Source organism: Vanellus vanellus (assembly GCF_965231255.1).
Source record: "Vanellus vanellus genome assembly, chromosome: 1".
Lineage (NCBI taxonomy): Eukaryota > Metazoa > Chordata > Aves > Charadriiformes > Charadriidae > Vanellus > Vanellus vanellus.
The window spans coordinates 122,484,728-122,503,634 of record NC_138905.1 but is presented as its reverse complement, the minus strand read 5'-3'; the positions used below and the strand labels follow the sequence as shown (position 1 = coordinate 122,503,634).

Below are 18,907 nucleotides of genomic sequence, written 5' to 3'. Positions count from 1 at the left end.
CCTGCTTTAGGCATTGGGTTTTAAGGAAAATCTGGCCTAGTTAAAGGAAGTTCAGTAACAATAATAATCCAGAGGTCTAGGAAAGTCTAACCTGTAAATAACCATTGGCAGGCTTGGACTGGTTTGAGAAGGCTGAGGAGAACTGTGATAGTCTTTTAACAGATGTATCATTGCCACAGACACCCCCTGGGACCCGCACCTTCCAGAAAAAAGGGATTGCGTGTGAATTGACCGCTATCTTCATCAGCCTTTCCCAGTAAAGCCAGTAACACGTTAACATCAGGTGCACTGTTCGTTCTTACTAAAGCAGTAAGGCACCCAGATGCTCAAAATCTGAGTGAGGAAAATCTATGTATTTCCAATATTTCTACTAAACACATTCTTGAATTGGAAGATTAATGAGTGCCTAGATAAATGGAAGATTAAAAAAAACTCACAAACACACCCTGAAATTCAAGAATGAATGCAGGAGACATCAGCTATTAGCACTTAAGTACGCACAGAACTCTTGTTAAATCCAAAAGCATGTTTCCACCTGTTAGTAGGTGTAGAGGAATTAAATCCATCAGTTTTCTGCTAATTACAGTACAGCACCGATGAGACAACAGAAACTGTAAGCCGAATGCCACTGGGACCAACTCTCATGTCTAACTGCAAGACTCATGAGGAATCCCAGTGCTCACGCAGCCTTGGTTTAGAGACAGGCTACACCTCAGCTCTGTGCCACATCTGAATTAGTAAGCATCTCATCCAGAGCTCAGCGCTCCTTCCACAGAGAACACTGTGGCCAAAGGTGTTGGAGACACAGCTGTTAATTCAATAATTCAACAGCTAAAAAGAAACTGAAGAAAGGCCTGAAGTCCGTCTCTACCACCAGCTTGACTCTCAAAGATACGCTTGTGAATGCCATGACAGATTTCATGCTCACTTTCTCAGCCTAAACTTCTTTCTCGCTTTGAAACCACTGTATGTAGCCACTGCAGAGCAGACCTGCTGGGCAATGCTCTGCAGGATTTCAAACTCTTTGGAGCAATGGCCAGCCACATCAGATGGCTGCTTGGCCATGGAGCCATGGGCGCCGTAGGAGGCCTGAGGAGAGGGACAGCTTCGAGCCCTGTAGTAAATAGGAGGGCGGCAGACATAGGCAAAGGGCTGCACAACTGTGTTTCACAATGCAGGGGCACACACACCACCAGCCAGCAAAAAGGGGTTTTGTTGTCCACAGGCAGCTCCCTCAGCAAGCCTCCATGCACCTGTACCCTTGCGCTTAACCACAGCCTCTCTCATTTCATTCCTGAAGAAAACCACTGTCAATTTTTTTCAGTTGACTTGAAGCTAAACTTTCTCTGTAAAAAAAGACAACCACCTCACTGAAACACAACAAACCATCCACCTCAAATGTCTTAGGTTAAATGCCTGTGTGGTGGGTTGACCCTGGCTGGACACGAGGTGCCCACCAAAGCCGCTCTATCACTCCCCTTCTCAGTTGGACAGGGAAGAGAAAATATAATGAAAAGCTTGTGGGTCAAGATAAGGACAGGGAGAGATTGCTCACCAATTACTATCACGGGCAAAACACACTCAACTTGGGAAAAAAAAAATTAGTTGAATTTATTACCAATCACATCAGGGTAGGATAGTAAGAAATAAAACCCAAATCTTAAAAACACCTTGCCCCCACCCTTTGTCTCAGGCTCAGCTTTACTCCTGAATTCTCTACCTCCTCCCCCTCAGTGCCTCAGAGGGATGGGGAATGGGGGTTGTGGTAAGTTAATAACACATTATCTCTGCCACTCCTTCCTCCTCAGGGGGGAGGACTCCTCACACTCTTCTTCTGCTCCTGCATGGGGTCCCTCCCATGGGAGACAGTCCTCCATGAACTTCTCCAACGCAAGTCCTTCCCATGGGCTGCAGGCCTTCACAAACTGCTCTGGCACAGGTCCCTTCCACGGTGTGCAGTCCTTCAGGAACAGACTGCTCCAGTGTGGATCCCCCACAGGGTCACAAGTCCTGCCAGCAAACCTGCTCCAGTGTGGGCTTCTGTCTTCACGGGTCCACAGGTCCTGCCAGGAGCCTGCTCCAGTGCAGGCTTCCCATTGGGTCACAGCCTCCTTCAGGCATCCACCTGCTCCGGCGTGGGGTCCTCCACAGGCTGCAAGTGGATATCTGCTCCACTGTGGACCTCCATGGGCTGCAGGGGGACAGCCTGCCTCACCATGGTCTTCTTCATGGGCTGCAGGGGACTCTCTGCTCCGATGCCTGGAGTACCTCCTCCCCTCCTTCTTCACTGACCTTGGTGTCTGCAGAGTTCTTTCTCTCACATATTCTCACTCCTTTCTCCAGCTGCAGTTGTCATTGCCCAGTTCACCCCCCGGCACTTCTTAAATATGTTATCACAGAGGCCCTACCACCATCGCTGATGGGCTCAGCCTTGGCCAGCAGCGGCCCGCCTTGGAGCCGGCTAGCATTGGCTCTATCAGACACGGAGGAAACTTCTAGCAGCTTCTCACAGAAGCCACCCCTGGATCCCATTCCCCGCTACCAAAACCTTGCCAAACCCAATACAGTCTGCTACATCTGTTCTGCTTACCAGTACTACTCAGGGCACGATACTTCTAAAAAACAGCGTCTTACGTCAAACGATTTTAGAGTTGTTTTTTTTTTTTTTCGGGTGGGGGGGGGAAGAGGAGAAAGGGACTCATCATGCTAATACACTGCCTTTCAGAATATGATATCCAAGAAGGGCTTTTTGCTTTGGGTTTGGTTTTCTTTTTGGTTGTTTTTTTTTTTTTGTTGTTTTTGTTTTTTTTTTTTTTTTAAGAAAATGAAATAAGTAACCTTGCATGTATTATAGCCAGTGAATGATTACAGTTAGAAGCTGCATACAGTTCAGAATTTCAATTTTCTGAGGCTTTTGCTCTCCAAAATTAGCTTCCAATTTATTTTGTCAGGTCACCCTTTTCTTTACCTCTATTGTTCATTAGACTGAGAGGAACTGCTGTCTGAAAAAAAGGCATTTTTAGTTCTTCCCTGCCTAGCTTCAGAAGTCCTACACTGTAAAAAAATAAAATTTTGTGTTGAAACTAAAGCAACAACCCTCCAATGGCAGTTATCGGTAAGACTGAAACAGTTTTACACACACGCACTGAGCCAAGCTATACTAAGTAAACTCAAGAAGGCTTGAACTGACTAATCTTTAAACCTTCCTCATGCTGTACAAGCTTCTACGCCATGAGTCACTGCCCGTGTTTACTGTGCCATTTGGAAATAACAGAATTAATCAAGGGCCATGTTTCAAGCTTCAACACAGCTTATGAGCAACACACCAGTCCTAATGCTCTTGAGCATAGGCCAGGAAGTATCTCCAGCCTCGTGAATGCTGGTTGTGGGTTGTTTTTTTTTTTGTAATCTCCCTTTAGTCAAAGACATCACAGCACCCTTGCCCTTCAGTAGCAGGCAGAATCCTCTCAGGAGAGGATCAGTCTCACTCCTGTATTTCTACCTCCATTAAAAGGTCTCCCTTGCACCAAAGATCTGAACTGCAATCTCAAATTTAAATAAACCTCTGGATTTCAAATTGCACTGGAGACGTGAAACCAAGCGCCAAAGCTGCTCCTGCAACATTTAAGAAGCTTTTGAAGGCAACGATTAACTTTGAAAAAGCCTACATTTTGGAGACAGGTAGGAAGAAAAAGAAGTTTGCAGGACAGCAGTGAGAAAATTCTGTGTTTTGAGAAGGCTGCACGCCGGGTCTGATCTCTTCCCTCTCCTCCACCCGTCAGCTCGCTCTCATAGCGACATGATTCTTTTCAAGTTTTTTTCCCCTCCTCTGTCAAGATGTTAGTTTTGGAGATGGGTGTTTGTTAGCAAAGGTTTTTCAAAGCCTGGAGAGCTGCGAGAAGAGGTGAAGGCAGGACGCTCCTGACACATCAGGTCGATCCGTTCTACTCAGAGCAGGCTGTTCCCAGCAGCGCTGCCATACCCACAGAGTGGGGCCGCTCATTATAATGTCCTTCTAGCGGCACTTACTGCCTGCTTTCAGGAAGGGCTTGCTTATGTTTTTTTTCAGTGCTTTTCTTCAAGAAGGACACCGAATGCCTATATAGTATTTTCCAGCTGTTCCCCTAAAACACCATAACAAACCAAAGTGGATAAGCATAATTTTTCTTGGACTTTATCTATCCATACACTGCAATGCTGAAATGACTGGCCTTCCCAAAACATGAAAGCCAACGGACATGATTACAAGGGAACTCCCACCTTGCTCCTCAAGTCAAGTTCATGGCTGTGAAAGCAGCCTCTCCCTCCTGGAGGACAGGAAACTACCGACAATTGGCGTTTGCGCACTGGGATCCCTGGATTAGCCAAGATTGTTGGACATGGAGTGGTAAATAAAATTAGCACACACCTTGGAAAACCAACTATGAACTCCCTGTACTTCAAGGTGTGTCCTCTGCTATAAAAACGCCACAACTTGTTCTTCAGGACTGGACTTGCAGCACTGCCAGATTTTGTTTAATCTATGATGGCTGCCACAGTATTTCATACTGCCAAACTGGGATGTTTCAGCCTGGAGACCTGAAAAGCCTGGTCCCATCCTCTACCTCTTCCTCATCTGCCATAGCAGCTCCCACCTCCCGTTCTTCCCTTTCTGCCCAGCAAGAGCCACGGTGCCATGCTTTCGCACACCTACTGGGCTGCTGCTATATGGACACCAAAGGGACATGACTGGATCTGCTGCTGCGGGCAAGGGGAGGGAAGGGGGTAGGGGGTGGAAGAGATCGGGGGGGGGGGGGGGAGGGGGGAATAAAAAGCAAGTCCAGCTGTGTCAAGCACAAGGACTGGAATTTGATTATTCTGATTGTCTTCCCTGCTAGAAAAGCTGTGTCACATCTCTGGGGAAAGGCATAGGGTCAGGCAGCTGCCTGCTGGTCCGTGCCGTCCTAAGCGACCACACGAATGTACACAGGCGGCCCCCGGTCTCAGAGCACAAACAAGGTGATGCAACTCCAGTGTTTTTATTTCCCTGGCAATTAATAAAGGGAATAAAACAGACAGAAGGCTTTTGCTCCCCAGTCCACCTGACCTATTTAAGATATTACCAAGGAGCAGAATTTGGTTGTCATCATGGGTATTTCTCGGAATTATACAGGGGTGTTCAAAGGCACCGACAGAAAACAGCTTTCCACTCTATAATACCAGGAAGGACTATTTGACAGGGGAGGGGGGAAGGGAGAAGAAAAAAAAAAAGCTGTTAAGCAATGTCACAATGACGTGTTTGATGTATTAAAAATAAGAACAATCTTTTAAAATCATATTCATTCTAACATTTTTACTTTAAAAAATCGTCAGGGCTATTTAAAAGGCAGATTTGATTCTCAAGTGAATTAAGATACGATTTTTTTAAAATTCTTTTTTTTTTTTTTTTAAGCAGCAGGGTTTACCCCCTGCTATCGGACTCATTTATTTCTCTCTCTCCTTCTCAAACATGCACACTTTACTCTTTACCCTGGCTAATACTGTAGAGGCAGCAGCTCTGGGAAATGAACTAGCTTCGCCTGTGGCCCATACATCATTACAATTGTTAACCAAGTTCCACTATAAAAATCTTTATTACACAGGAGAACACAAGAGGCACGCAGGAACACAGCTTTATTTTCACATACCAGGTTGAGTTTGTAGGGCAGAAAGTTAAAAGACTTTTTTATGCTCTCAGGTTGACAAAGTCTGCTACTACACACTGCAGCACCACACAGCAGACGGCGTCCCTCTACCCGTTCCTCCGCATGTACCTGTATGTAGGACTAAGCTATCTTCTATTTCCACCAGGGGTTATAACCCACTGGGTGATGACGGTACCTCAGGTCCTACAGCAGCCCAGGGCTCCAACATCTTACACGCTATGAGGAGGGCAGCAAGTGCAGCCACGTTGCTGCCTACACGCTGGAGCTGATGGTGCTGAGGTCCCCGGAATTGTGGAATTTTGCCCATTAGCAACAGCAAACGTTTGTCGTGCATACGTGCTGTTGGAGAAAGTTTCCAAACCTGAACAAAACCATGCAGGTAGTATCACCAGTATTTGGTCACTTGCCAAGAACATGTTAACCCAAAGGCTCAGCAGAGTGCCAATGAAAGTTAATTTTAGCTGGAACATGTAATATGTGCCAGCATTCACAACTACAGCTGCTGAGAAACTTTCTGAGCCGCCCCCAATTATTTATCTCAGCAGTCCAAATGCAAAAATCTGGCACTTTGGATCACGCGAAACGTTTGTGTTATTCCCTGAAGGACTTTGCATCCGCGAAGTAATGAGAAGATTATTCTGTGACAGATAAACTGAAGCACTGCGACTGCATCAGATGTTATCTTGCTACAGCGCTTCTCATGAGTGTTGGAAAGTGTGACCACCTTTGGGCCCCTCTGTCTTATTTGCAACCTAAGAGTCATCGAGAAGGAAAATGAATGAATTAAGTGAAGATCTCTTTAGTCACCAAAAAGTATCAGTAGGACAGATGAATCATTCTCTGACACGCCTCACATTTCACTCTTACCCGTAGCAGACATCTACTAGACAGCACAGTGAATGAAAGCACCATGCTTTAGCTGCATGATAATACCGCCCTGAAGACCTTCCAAATTGGTATCGCATGCTGTCTTGGAAAGATGCTACATCTGACGCCAACACTGACAGTCAAGATTTTTGTATCATAAGAGAATTTCGGAAATAAAGTTTCCAATTAGGTAGAAAAAAAAAATGAGAGGAAAAAACTTCTCTCAAGATTTCGCAAAGTCGCAATTTTGAAAATAGATCTGAAACCTACAGTTGAAATAGACTATATATATATATATATAATATACTATGTTCTACACCAAAACTATTGCTGCCAAAGACCATCTTCAAAATTTACCTTCTGCTGACCTGATGTACGTTTTTCCCTCCCTAATACCACAATAAAATTTTCAAGAGGGGACAAACAGGATGCAGCCTTCCATACAATGGCTAAGCAGATAAGCCTTTTATTTCTGTATAACTCCCAAGTGGCTGACCTTCTCTGGTATGAAGCTTCTTATGGTAGCAAAGTAAGAACCAGAAAGAGCCTGGGTGGGTGAGAAAATTCTCACATCTGGCCTTGACGTGAGCCTGAGCATGAGCCGCAGCACCGCAGCGGTCTTCTACAGACCACTCTTGCAGGCAGATTCACAAATATCAAGGAATTATCTGACAGACGGCCACCAAAAAGATCCAATTACTTTTTTCCTGTCAAATGGCAGAGTTGGCCTTTCTTGCGAGAAGGTTTATGTTCCGTCCCTCAAGTGGAGGGACGACTCTCAGTTCTTGAGTTGTCATCTGTTTTTTGTTTAAAACAAGAATGCTGATGGGGAAAAGGGGATTGTTATCAAGCAGTTTTAGATCCCTAGGAATGGATTCATTTGTGTCTTTAAGTAGGAGAAACTTAACAAGTGTTACTGCAGCATTAATACCTTTCCTCTTTTAAAATTAAAGACCAGACTTGCAATGACTTTGAGACAAGCATTTTCCCTAAATGTACACAGTCTAGCTTAACAGCAGTTTTTGCTAGTACGTAGGTACAAAAATAAACCAACCATAAAGCCAAATAAAATCAACTAATTTTAGTACTCACAAGCTGAGCAAAGAGGACAAAATCTGCAAGTAATTTATTTTTCACAATTTCAAATTATTAGTAAGCAGTGGTGAGGGAAAAAGGATTGTAGAGTGCAATTACTGTCTTAACAGATTCCCTTGAAAAGAGCCTTTTAATTATGACACATTAATTGTATTCAATGCATTGTAATTTTCACTCGAATAAGAATTTTTTCCCCACCTAGCTTATTTTCCCCAAATGCCCTCTCCGCCATACCCCACAGGATTCATCTATTTGAGGAGGGCTCTTAAAAATCTGAAACAAAGGGCTAGAACATCTGTCCCCCACTGCCCTCCCCATAAAATACTCCTAGACATAAAAAGCCAGCGAGAGCAGGAGGAGGAGAGACAGGCAAAAGGAAGAATGAGGGAAGAACTCTGAGGGGGAGGAAGTATGATTTTATCAACTTTTGGGAAAAGAGGGAGCAAACGTTGACTCTGCCCCCAGGCTTTCTGAAGGCACCAGAGCTGACTGTGCTACGTGACTGCTCTCGGACAAGCGCGGCCAAAAGCCCATGGCACAGCCATGCCTGGAGGAAGCCCGCCGAAAAGGCCGGGCGCGTGGGCAGTAGCAGGTTCAGCAGCCAAACTTTCATCCCGAAGGGGAGCAGTTCACCGAGCTCCTCGGCAAGGCTCTCGGGCGGTCCTGGGCTGCTGCAGCCTTCGCTGCTGCAGCAAAACCCAAACCCACGGTTGATGCAGATGTGCTCGAGCTGCCTCAGGCGCTGCCAGCAGTAACGGAGCTCACTGCGTCTTGCGGAGCCACCTGGAAAAGCACAGTGGATCACTCCTGCGGAGGTTCCCCCTTGTCACAACCAGACCGTGACCAACCCGAGTGAGCCAGTTTCTACTAGCTAAGGTTCTTTAACTCCTCAATCCAGTCGCACGGGTAGCTGCCAAGTAGACATATGCAGAGAAGAGGAGACAGATAGTCAGCTAACTTGTTATTTTAAAACTAAGGGAGTCCGCGTGCAAAAAATTGCAAAGAAAATCTATTTCAGTCCTGGGCTATTTCAAGAGCTTTGAAGGACACTGAACTAACAGATACAAATTCAAATGCAAAACTTTTGACTTTAACAGCAGTCTGGTATCTGTAGAACGTGCACCGCATTTGCTTCACAAGCTCAGATCTACACAGCAAATCCAGGTTGAAAGGCAGCAAGATGTATGACAGTCCCATCAATGGCAGGAAAAAACACTTCCTTTTTCTGAGGCAGCTGAGTGCCTAATCTGGGCAGAAAAAGGAGCAACAAGTTCCTTCACTTATTTACACAAATTATGTTGATTAAATCTGTATTTTACAGACAGTATGATAAGGGAGAGAGGTTAAGTCCGATCTATACTGGAGAAGCACACGTGCAAGGGTATGCTATTGTAGCAGCTTCCTTTTTCAAATGTCGCTATACTTGACAGTGACCAGATCACATTTCAGGTCAGACTTGCTTCACCTACAGCAAGCGAGAAATTTTCAAAGATAATAAAATGTGGAGGCAATGTAATAGCTAGCGTGTCCTCATGGACTTGAAGTCAGAAGTGCCCTTCAGAAAAATAAAGACCCCTGGAAGGTGTAGTAGTTTTTAAACCTGTCTTGCCAGACACTATCCCTAGAGGTCACAGCCTTCTGGTTAGAGGAGGGGGAAAAAAAGAAGAAAAACTCCCAAGGGAAAAAGGAAAAAAAAAAAAAAAAAAAAAAAGAAAAGACTCCTACCTTAATAATCCCAAACATACTGAAATTTCACATGGGATTTCTTTTGTCCACTGGTTTGTTTTGATCTAATTTCTCCTCCAAATTCCAACAAATTTACTCCTTAGTAACAGGCAAAACAGTTATTGCTCACCCTCTATTTTACTCTTTCCAAATTTAACGGATGCTTTTGCCTTGATAGGAAATGAAACGCAAGGAGCAGTAAAAAGTGTGAACCTGACACCTATTGCCACCACCCCTGTTCCTCACAACAGATCTTCTGCGCTGACCCACCAGGATCTGAACGCATGATTGCTGTGATCAGCGACCCTGGAAAATAAAGCTTCCATCATTTCTCTGAAGGAGAGAAAGCGCCTTTAAAGGAGCAGTTAGTGGGGCTCTAATCCAGCTGACCTTGGGAGAGGAGCACATCCCGAGGAAGGATCAGGACGAGCCTTTTCCATTCAGTGTCGCTCTGCGCACAGCCATCACAGGCCATCCCAGCCCACTTATAAACACAGCAAGGCAAAGCCCTGCTGCAAAACACTAACTGTGGTATACTCGGGGCGACGGCATTGTAATTAATAGTCATGGTTTGGTTTATTTTTATAGTACAGGCTCCACTACCTCCAGACAGTCCCTTTTGTGAGGGCTAATTTTGTATGGAAGGAGGTGCCAGGATATTAATTTCTAAAGGAGGTGCCAAAATATTGATTTGTAAAGGCAGGGGCCCTTCTGTCAACCCAAACCTGGTACATTTGTTTGCTTTGCCTTGGTCAAAAATACATCACACCATAGTACATCACTATATTAGTCCTGTCTTACGACTTTCAGGTCCTTGTGCTTTTTATTTTGCAGGCATACAAACAACATCGACTGAAATCTACCCAACTCATCATTTAACAACAGGAATATTTTGCACTTCAGTAATACTTCCATTAGAGGGATCTGGAGGGATTTTGACACCACCACCTCAAAATACTCCCATATACCACAGCACCAGACTTTTCTCCTCAGCTCTTCTTTTTTTCAGCTTTCATAAAGAGCTCCAAAATAAACACAAAAGACCCATGTAATTATTGTTTAAGAAAAGGAAAAGAGAGAGAGACTCGAGTTGGAGTTTGCCTTCTGGTATTTGAACCAGGAAGGATCACATTTTCAAAACTTCTTCTATCTAGAAAGACGGTAAAGCCCCTTTCATCAAAATTAAGAAAGCGGAGCTTAGCTTCTCAGGGAATAACACAGCTCCAGAAATCAGGCCCTTACCACCTAATATAACAAGACTAGTGAAACGGTGAAATTACAAGAGCAGTTGAATCTTTCCGCACAATCTTAATTCCTTCCAACACTCAAAAAAAAAAAAAAAAAAGAGCTATCAACAATTAAGGAAGAATGGCTGCATGTTCAGAAATTGCTAATGTGTATGTACATCACCTTCAAAATACCAATCTATAAGTTACAGGAGTCCATAACACATTCGAGGTGATTATATCCTTCTTTTCTTTAACAGCTGGAAGAAATTGAAGGAAAGATAACCTCCCACCAATTCGATGGAAACAGGAGTTTGTATTTTGCGGTGAAGGTCCTTAGACCCAACATTCACACTGACCTTAAAACATCAGAGCAAGTTTCCAGGACAGGGTTTTTGCTCACCCCCAGCATAGAACAAACTGCCATTAGGAAAAACAATAAACTAAACCTCTTCATGCATAGAATGAAAAATTGACTCTGAAATTTCAAACTGGAGCTGTGGCATTCAGAGCACAAGCCAGATCTCATCATGGTTTCAATAACCCGCTAATCAGACCACAGCTACGTGACTCTCGGCTCTCAGGAGGCACATGCCCAGCCCCTCTTCACAATGAAGTTGCAGGAGTAACGTTTGCCCGGTGTCAATAAAACCACAGTTTGGAAACACGGTGGGACCGGCAGGGCTACCACTACCTCGTACAATGAAGACTAGCTCAAGAGGCAAGATGAGGCAACTGTACCTTCTTTGCAAACATTTAATGCAGTCCAGATGGACTTCAAGAAAGCTGTGAAGAACATGGGGTGCTTTAAGAGTTTGACTATTCCATTGGTGAAAAGCTCGTAGGAGAAACAAAATTAATATGAACAGAACTGCAGCGAAGATAAGGAAAAAACCCTAAATGATCTTTGATTCAATTCCTCTCAGTGCTTATAATCTCAGGGCAGGCAAAATAATAAAAGATAGAGCAAAGGAATTCCATTAGATTATTTAAAGAAATAAGAAGTAAGAGCAGCGCACACATTTCATATTGGGCACCTCTTATTTAAATCTGGAATTGGAAGAAATGTACCTATACAGACAGGCGTAAAGCACATAATCCGTCAGAAGTAGGATACATAATAATGCATCCATGAAATAAGAGACAAATATATCACACTCTTGAATACAATAGACCTCCTTTTTCACCTTTCACATAATTCTTAAGTAGCTCTGCATGTGAAAGAATGAGAATTAATGGGGATAATGACAGTTGACACCGGCCTGGTAGCTAGTCTGGAAGGATACTGTAATATAAAACTGGAAATGATCAGAAACACTTTGGCTGCAAACACTTTGCAAAACTGGATTGACTGCACTGAATTTTCCTCTCTTGAAAATAAAATAAATTTAACTTCCCACAGCTGCTCTATTTTTATATCGTCAGAACAAGTATTTCAGAACTGCCATTGTGAAACTCGGTTCTGTGCTGTGTTTATCTGCTATATGACAAATCAGAATTGGAACGAAAGCCAAACAGTGTGCCTTAAACGACCTGAAAAACGAAATTCTTTCGTAGTAGCTTCCTTCCAAGAACAGAAATTAAAAAGGGAAAATTTCTAAAAATGCAACTGAGCAGTAAAGCAAGCTCAGCAGCGCTGAAGCGTTTCACAAATGCTCATTCCCCATACTGGCACGTCACACTTTCAACACTTCACGCACACACTTTCAAAGTTACCAGGCACCAACGCTATCGTAACTGCCACGTTGAGTCCTGTGGCTCTCCTCACAACCTGCTACTTGGTCGTGGTCCACTACTGCCTTGTTTGCATTTACCCATCCCCTCTCTGCGACACCCTCTGGAGCAGCAGCTCTGCCATCCCCCTTGCTGCTCCGATGGCGGGGAAGCGAAGCAGTGCTGCTCTGCAGCTCTTCTTCATTGCCAGTATCCTTCTTCCTCCTCGGCAAAACCTCAGGGCAGCGCTACCCCGTGCGAAGGCTTGGCCATCCTGGGAAAGGCCTGGGTGAGGAAGGGAGAAAAGCTTGGGGAAGAGTCCCCTGCCAGAGGGATTCAAGAGTAAGGAAAAGGTTTCTGAGCATTGCTTTACATTGCAGCTTCTAACCTGAGGCACAGTCGGGTTGGGAGGAGCATTTAAATCGGCAAGAGGCATCTCTCCCTTTCTACATGACCACGGCCCGTTCTGACTCCAGTGAATACTTGCCCGAGGAGTTTGACCACGGCCCGTTCTGACTCCAGTGAATACTCGCCCGAGGAGTTTGACCACGGCCCGTTCTGACTCCAGTGAATACTCGCCCGAGGAGTTTGACCACGGCCCGTTCTGACTCCAGTGAATACTCGCCCGAGGAGTTTGACCACGGCCCGTTCTGACTCCAGTGAATACTCGCCCGAGGAGTTTGACCACGGCCCGTTCTGACTCCAGTGAATACTCGCCCGAGGAGTTTGACCACGGCCCGTTCTGACTCCAGTGAATACTCGCCCGAGGAGTTTAACACGGTCCCGACGCTCGACAGTATCAAGATACTTGCTTTTAGTATCAGCACTGTGAAGGCTTCAAGCAGCACTAGCCTGTAGCGGCTTTGGAGCTTTATACTGTTCATTGCAAAGCAGAAAAACAACACATACATTCGTGATCTTTAAGTCTTCCAGTTTCAAGCAGGGAAAGAGATAACAAATTCGTCTCCATCAGAAGTACAGAATAAATTTTAACTGCACTTTACTGAGTCACTACGCGCCAAGATCTGATTTTGGAAACACAAGCGCATTTCTAACCTTACTTACAACCTCGGTGGGCCTACTCGTGAATAAAACTTCATATGTGCTAAACACCACTGGCGGTCTTTTAAATAATTAACTTTGCAAGAACTCAGAACTAGTTCAAAATAGTAAAAGCTTTGCAACCAGCTTCAGAGCTTTTTTTCAGATGGAAAAAAATCACTAAGGCAAGTTTATCTGAAACCTTACATCACATGGAATACAAGTAATACCAGCCGTTAAGCGTAAGTAAAGCCTTCCAGGTGCACAGAGGGCGGCACATTTCTCCCTCTTAGACCTCCAGTCACATTATCAAAAGCCTGTCATATTATTCCTTCTCCATTTCTTCCAATTTCAGAATCCCCCTAGTCATGTAAGGAGATGATATGCTTGATAGTCACTTTTTCTACCTAAAGTTATTTTTTTCATTTAAGACATACTGAATTGGATTATTAGTCCAATCAAATCTGGTATCTTGATTCTGGCAGAAACCAATATTGAACATTCCCTGGAGTAATGAAGTACACACAACCCCACACTAATAGAACTAGTCAAATACGCAGTGTGCAACACGGAGGAAAAATTATTTCACGGCCTCTGTGGCTATTGGGCCACACCTTGATACATCAGATCAGGTTTTTTTTCAAACTCCATTTATTGACCATAAAACAACGCCACCCTATACGATACACTTATCGATCCGACCGTCATACGTTTCAATTAGAGTGACGATGTGGCCAATCCTCTCACATACAAGGTGTAAAAAAAAGCAAGAGCTCTCCGAAGTCCAACAATGTAACAACGGCTGAACACTCCCTGTTGGTTAGGCATTTTGGCATCCCTCAGCTTTTTATTACGGGGAGGAACTAAAGCAGAAGAATAAAGATTTTTGTGTGTGTGTGTACAGTGGGAACGCAAGGACCTAAACTCCCGCAGCAAACACGAAGTTCTGAGGGAAAGCCCCGAGGGCTTTCAGGAAATTAATCCCCACTCAGCTGACTAGTCATCCCCACCAGCAGCCCAGCACCGCTCCTCCTGGGATCTCATGACACAGATGAAAGAGCAACTACACTGCAAAAAAAAAAAAAAAACCAAACCAAAAACCAACACCAAAAAAACTTTAGCAACGCCGGCGAAGGCAGTCTGAGGAGATCTAAGGAAACACGGTCTATTTGAAAACAATATTCAAAACCCACCCGTTCTTTGGGTTATTAATGAGTAACACGCGGATTCCCGAAAGAAGGGGCTGGTTTTGCCTTTAGCCATCGCTTTACTTTAGCAGGAAGATTTCGAGTGATTCTCCCGGGGGAAGGGAGGGGGGGGGGGGGGGGGGGGGGAGAAACCGGGAAGCTCTATCGAAGCACCCAATCACAATGCAAAGCAGCTTAAAAACCATAATAGAATAATAATTAAAAAAAGCACCCCGTGACTCTCAAACACGGTCGTTTCGATCGACAGAACAACTCGCCACGAATCCAAACCCCGTGAGAGAGCATGAAACCGGGGACCGGCTATGAAGGAGCTCCTTCGCCGCTCCGTGTCCCCGCCGCCCGCACTCCCGGGGCCCCGGTGTCGCCGGGGCCCCGGGAGGGAAGGCGGGCGGGCGGCGGGGACGCGCCTCCCCCCCCGGCTCCGCAGAAACTCGCTGCTGCCGCCGCTCCCCCGCACCGTCTTTCGGAGGGGGGTGGTGGTGGGGGATGAAGGGGAGGCGCCACCACTAAACACCAGGAGAAAGTTGTCTGGGAGAAGTTTACCCCCCCCCCCTTCTTATCCCCCTCCCCCCGCCCCCGCAATCCCCCCGGCCCCCTTCTCCTACCGCCTGCGGCGGGGTCCCGATCAGCATCTCCAGGTAGTAGCCGCGGCCGGAGTCTCCCTGCAGATTCTCCACCATGGCTAAAAAGTTGAGGGTCCCCCCCGGATCCGAAGCCAAGGCCAAGCCGTCCGCGCCGCCGAGGGGATCCTGCTGCCGGCTACCGCTCGCCGGCCGCAGCACCACCGGGGCGGGCGGCGACCCGCCGGGGGCGACCGGGTGGGACACGCGGAGCGGGAGGGAAAAGAAAGCCCGGCAGAGCCCCACCGTGCCGGCCAGGAGGATCAGGAGGACCAGGAGACCGGGAGCCGCCAGCGGCGTCCCCATCCCGGCGGCAGCGCGGGGGCCGGCGGGTCGCTTCCCAACTGCAGCGGCCGCCTGGCTGCCAGACTGGAGCAGCCAAGGGGAGGAGGGGGAGGAGGAGGAGGAGGAGGAGGAGGAAGAAGAAGAAGGGAGCGGCTTCCCCACGCCCCGGCTTCATCTCCCCCCTCCCCCGAATCGAGCTCCTCCTCGCGTTTCTCCCGCACGCCCCCCCCCCCCCCCCCCCTCGGGCAGCCGTGTGGGAAAGTTGCTCCGGTCCGGTACCCGCGGGAGAAACTTCCCGGTTCGGCTCGGCTCGGCTCGGTTCGGTTCGGTTCGGTTCGGCTCAGCCCAGCTAACGGAGGGCGACGGCACGGCGGGGAGGAAAGTTTCACGAAAGCCTTAACGGGATGGCGGCGGGGGGAGCGGGGATCCGGTCCCCTCCTTGGGGCGCCGCTGGGCTCGGGACCCCGCGGGAGCGTGGGCAGCGGCGGGGCAGGAGGAGGAAGAGGATGATGAGGAGGAGGAGGTGGGAGCGCGGAGCCGGGCCAGGGGATGCCGGCGTGGGTGTCCGTGGCAGTGTGTGGCCGTAGTACGGGTGACAGCAGCAGCGTCTGGTGTAAGGAGCCAGCGTGCGTGTGTATGTGTGTGTGCGGAAATTCATCTGCTGCGCTAATAAGAGTGAGGCATGATAGACGCCTGCTTGTTAGAAAGCCTGCGAGGCTTTAAATGTCCTAATCGTGCACGGAATTAATAACAGCAGTCAAGTGTGGCCTTTCGAAAGGTGGGAACACTTAGGATGGAATTAGTCTGTACACCTCTGGAGTAATGACGGCGCCAGGTAGAGCGTTACATGGAGCAGACAGTCCAAAAGCCTTGCAAAATAACACTGGGCAAGTCTAAGCAGAGCCACTTCGTGTTTGTTTGTTCCTGCCCCTTCCACCCCATCTGCTGTAGTAGATAAAGTGAAAAATATCCAGCCCAAGTCGTGCATACTCTCAGTATCCCCTGACCAATTTGCTGTCCTAAGCAACCACCTGGTCTGTCCTTCTGTGTAAATCTGCTCCAAGCGGCATGAACCGAGATCCCTCCCCTGCCACAGTGAACAGCAAGGGCTGCCTCCACCCCTCCCTCCCTTGAGAGGGAATAACCATCTGCAAAATATCCACATGTTTCACAGGTATAAAACGAAGTTTCCCTAGAAGGTGGATAGTACTGGTGCTCACTCCCAGGAAGGCTGAGCAAACTATTTGCTGGAAGGGTGCTTGGGTGAGGCTGTTATTCGTAGCCATTGCCGGAGTTGCTTGCAGAGGATAATCCTTAAAAAGAAATCAGAGCCCACCTGCCCTTGCTGAGGGAGAAAAGGTGTTTTCACTTTTTTCACTGATGTTTTCAATACTCTGCCTCCGGGTCACTTAAAACGTGGAGCCCTTGCTCTCGCTCTGTAGCTCCTCCCTTAGATCAGTTCAACTGGCCCTGGTGCACTTGGATGCTTTCCTCTGCACCCACAGCAGGAGGTGGATATGTCCCCATCCCCGCTGCCCACAGAGCTCTCTGCAGGGAGGAGGAAAGAGCTGTGGTGCTGTCAATCTCACTTGGCCACAGCTGGGGAGGTGGGAAGCGCGCAAGGGGCTTGGCCTGCCCGGGGACTTGGGTAGAGGGCATCTCTGAAGCTTGCGCTCAGGAGGTGATTTTACTTGGGAGAAGCTACACATCTTAGTAAAAGGTGAAACGGTGCAGACTTCCCCCACTGCAGGAAGCTTTCTGTTTGCCTGACAAGGAGGAATGTGAAATATTGCAGTCCCGCTACGTCTAGTCTCACCTGCTCTACACAGAGCTGGAAAATGCTGCCGGAGGCTGATGGCAGCTGAACACCTGAGGGAGTGGCAGCATGGCTCACACGAAGAGGTTGTCTCCGGGGTGCTACAGTAATGGCTTTTTCTAATGGAGCTGGGATAGTGACAGGTTATACTGTAAGGCCCGTCTAGTCGGAGCTGAAGGGGAATTAAAGTGCTTAGGGCTCTTCATGGGTGAGCTGAAAATTGGAGAAATGCCCCCGCCCCTTTGTAAAAGGAAATGTGGAAAGTAATCAGGAGTATAATTGAACACCCCCTCAGAGTGGTAGGGATGTATTTATAACAGTCAGCAGCTATATACATTTTGTTTTAATTCTTTTACAGTACAGTAAGTCTTCCCCCTTGCCACTGTTGCTAAGATACGTTACCATACTTCTGTGTCAAGCGATCCCAGTCAAAAGAAGTGTATAGTTTTGGAAGTATAGAAGATACAGCACAGCCTGCAAGTGTTCGAGAGAAAACTTGTGTTTTTTCATAGTGTTTGTTAAAAGTTCTTCTTGTCCTGTTTTCCACAGACCTAGATAGTTTTTGTAGTAAGTGCACATCAGACAGCTGCTGCGTATGAAGTGGTATATGCATAACATTTCTGTCCTCCCGTCGCATCACCGCAGCAGTGCTTGTGTTCCTGCAATAGCGTGTTGTGAGGTTTCTGCCTTCCCTCGTCTGCTCCTTTATTTACCTAAGAAACTGATAAGGCTTAAACTGTGCAGTGCAGGTGAGTAGTCCCAATGCATTTGCGAACGACGGCAGGACTGGGCCTTAAAAGAGCAATGTAAACAACTGCTTTTGAAAGAAGACGTTATAAAGTCCTCCCAGAAAGCCGAAGGTAACTACATCCAAAATGTTCCTTGGAGGGAAAATCATCTGTATGCAATGAATGCCACTACAGTCAATATGCACCTTTATTCCTTTGTGTATCACATACAGAAAATAAATGAAACTCTAGAAATAGACACAAGTTTAAGTGTCTGTACTCCTTGTTTTCTAGAACATTTGGAGAATCTTGTTTTCTGTATTTTTGTTATTCGAAATATGTATACTTTGAGTAAAGAATTGAAAAAAAGTCTTTAAATATCAGCCACTGTGAATAGGTCTTTTTAAAAAGCCATTTGCCCACATATGAATTTGCAGGTATATCTTGACTTTGATCCAACTCTGTATGAATTTAATTTGATGGCATTGTGGTGCTCTAAACCTTGAGCCACTCGACAGTGAATTAACATGTCTCTATAACACAACCTTCCGCTAGTATTTACAAAATACCGTGCATCAGAAAAATGCAGCTCCTCTGTGTTAAGGACAAGGTATATTAACTAAGTCAGAAGGACAGTTGCTACACAGAGATGTTAAATCAAGACTGCTGAGAAAACAACAAGGAATGGAGAAGGTGTTTGAAGATGCAGAGGAAGTGCTGGAGCTGATCTAAGCAGAGGAACTCTGGATGGCTAAAAAGAGCTCCTCTCCTTCCAAAAGAGGAAGCTATTAGGGGACTGCTCAGACCGAAGCGGTTCTGTGCATCTGAAGAAGTCAGGCTGACCTATGTTATTGTTGTGCAATGGTAAGGGCAGATGGACACGAAATAAAGACTTCTGT

At 46.5% G+C, this 18,907-nt stretch overlaps 1 protein-coding gene across 1 annotated transcript in view; it reads right to left on the bottom strand.

Annotated features, from left to right (window-relative positions):
• BACE2 (beta-secretase 2) overlaps nucleotides 1-15,639 on the bottom strand; it is a gene marked incomplete at its 5' end in the record, with an annotated part of 51,448 nt that extends 35,809 nt beyond the window's left edge. Inside the window, 2 exon segments of the mRNA XM_082494160.1 lie at nucleotides 15,165-15,557; nucleotides 15,559-15,639. Of these exon segments, the coding sequence (XP_082350286.1) occupies nucleotides 15,165-15,557; nucleotides 15,559-15,639 (474 nt within the window).
• Between the last annotated feature and the right edge of the window lie 3,268 nt (nucleotides 15,640-18,907).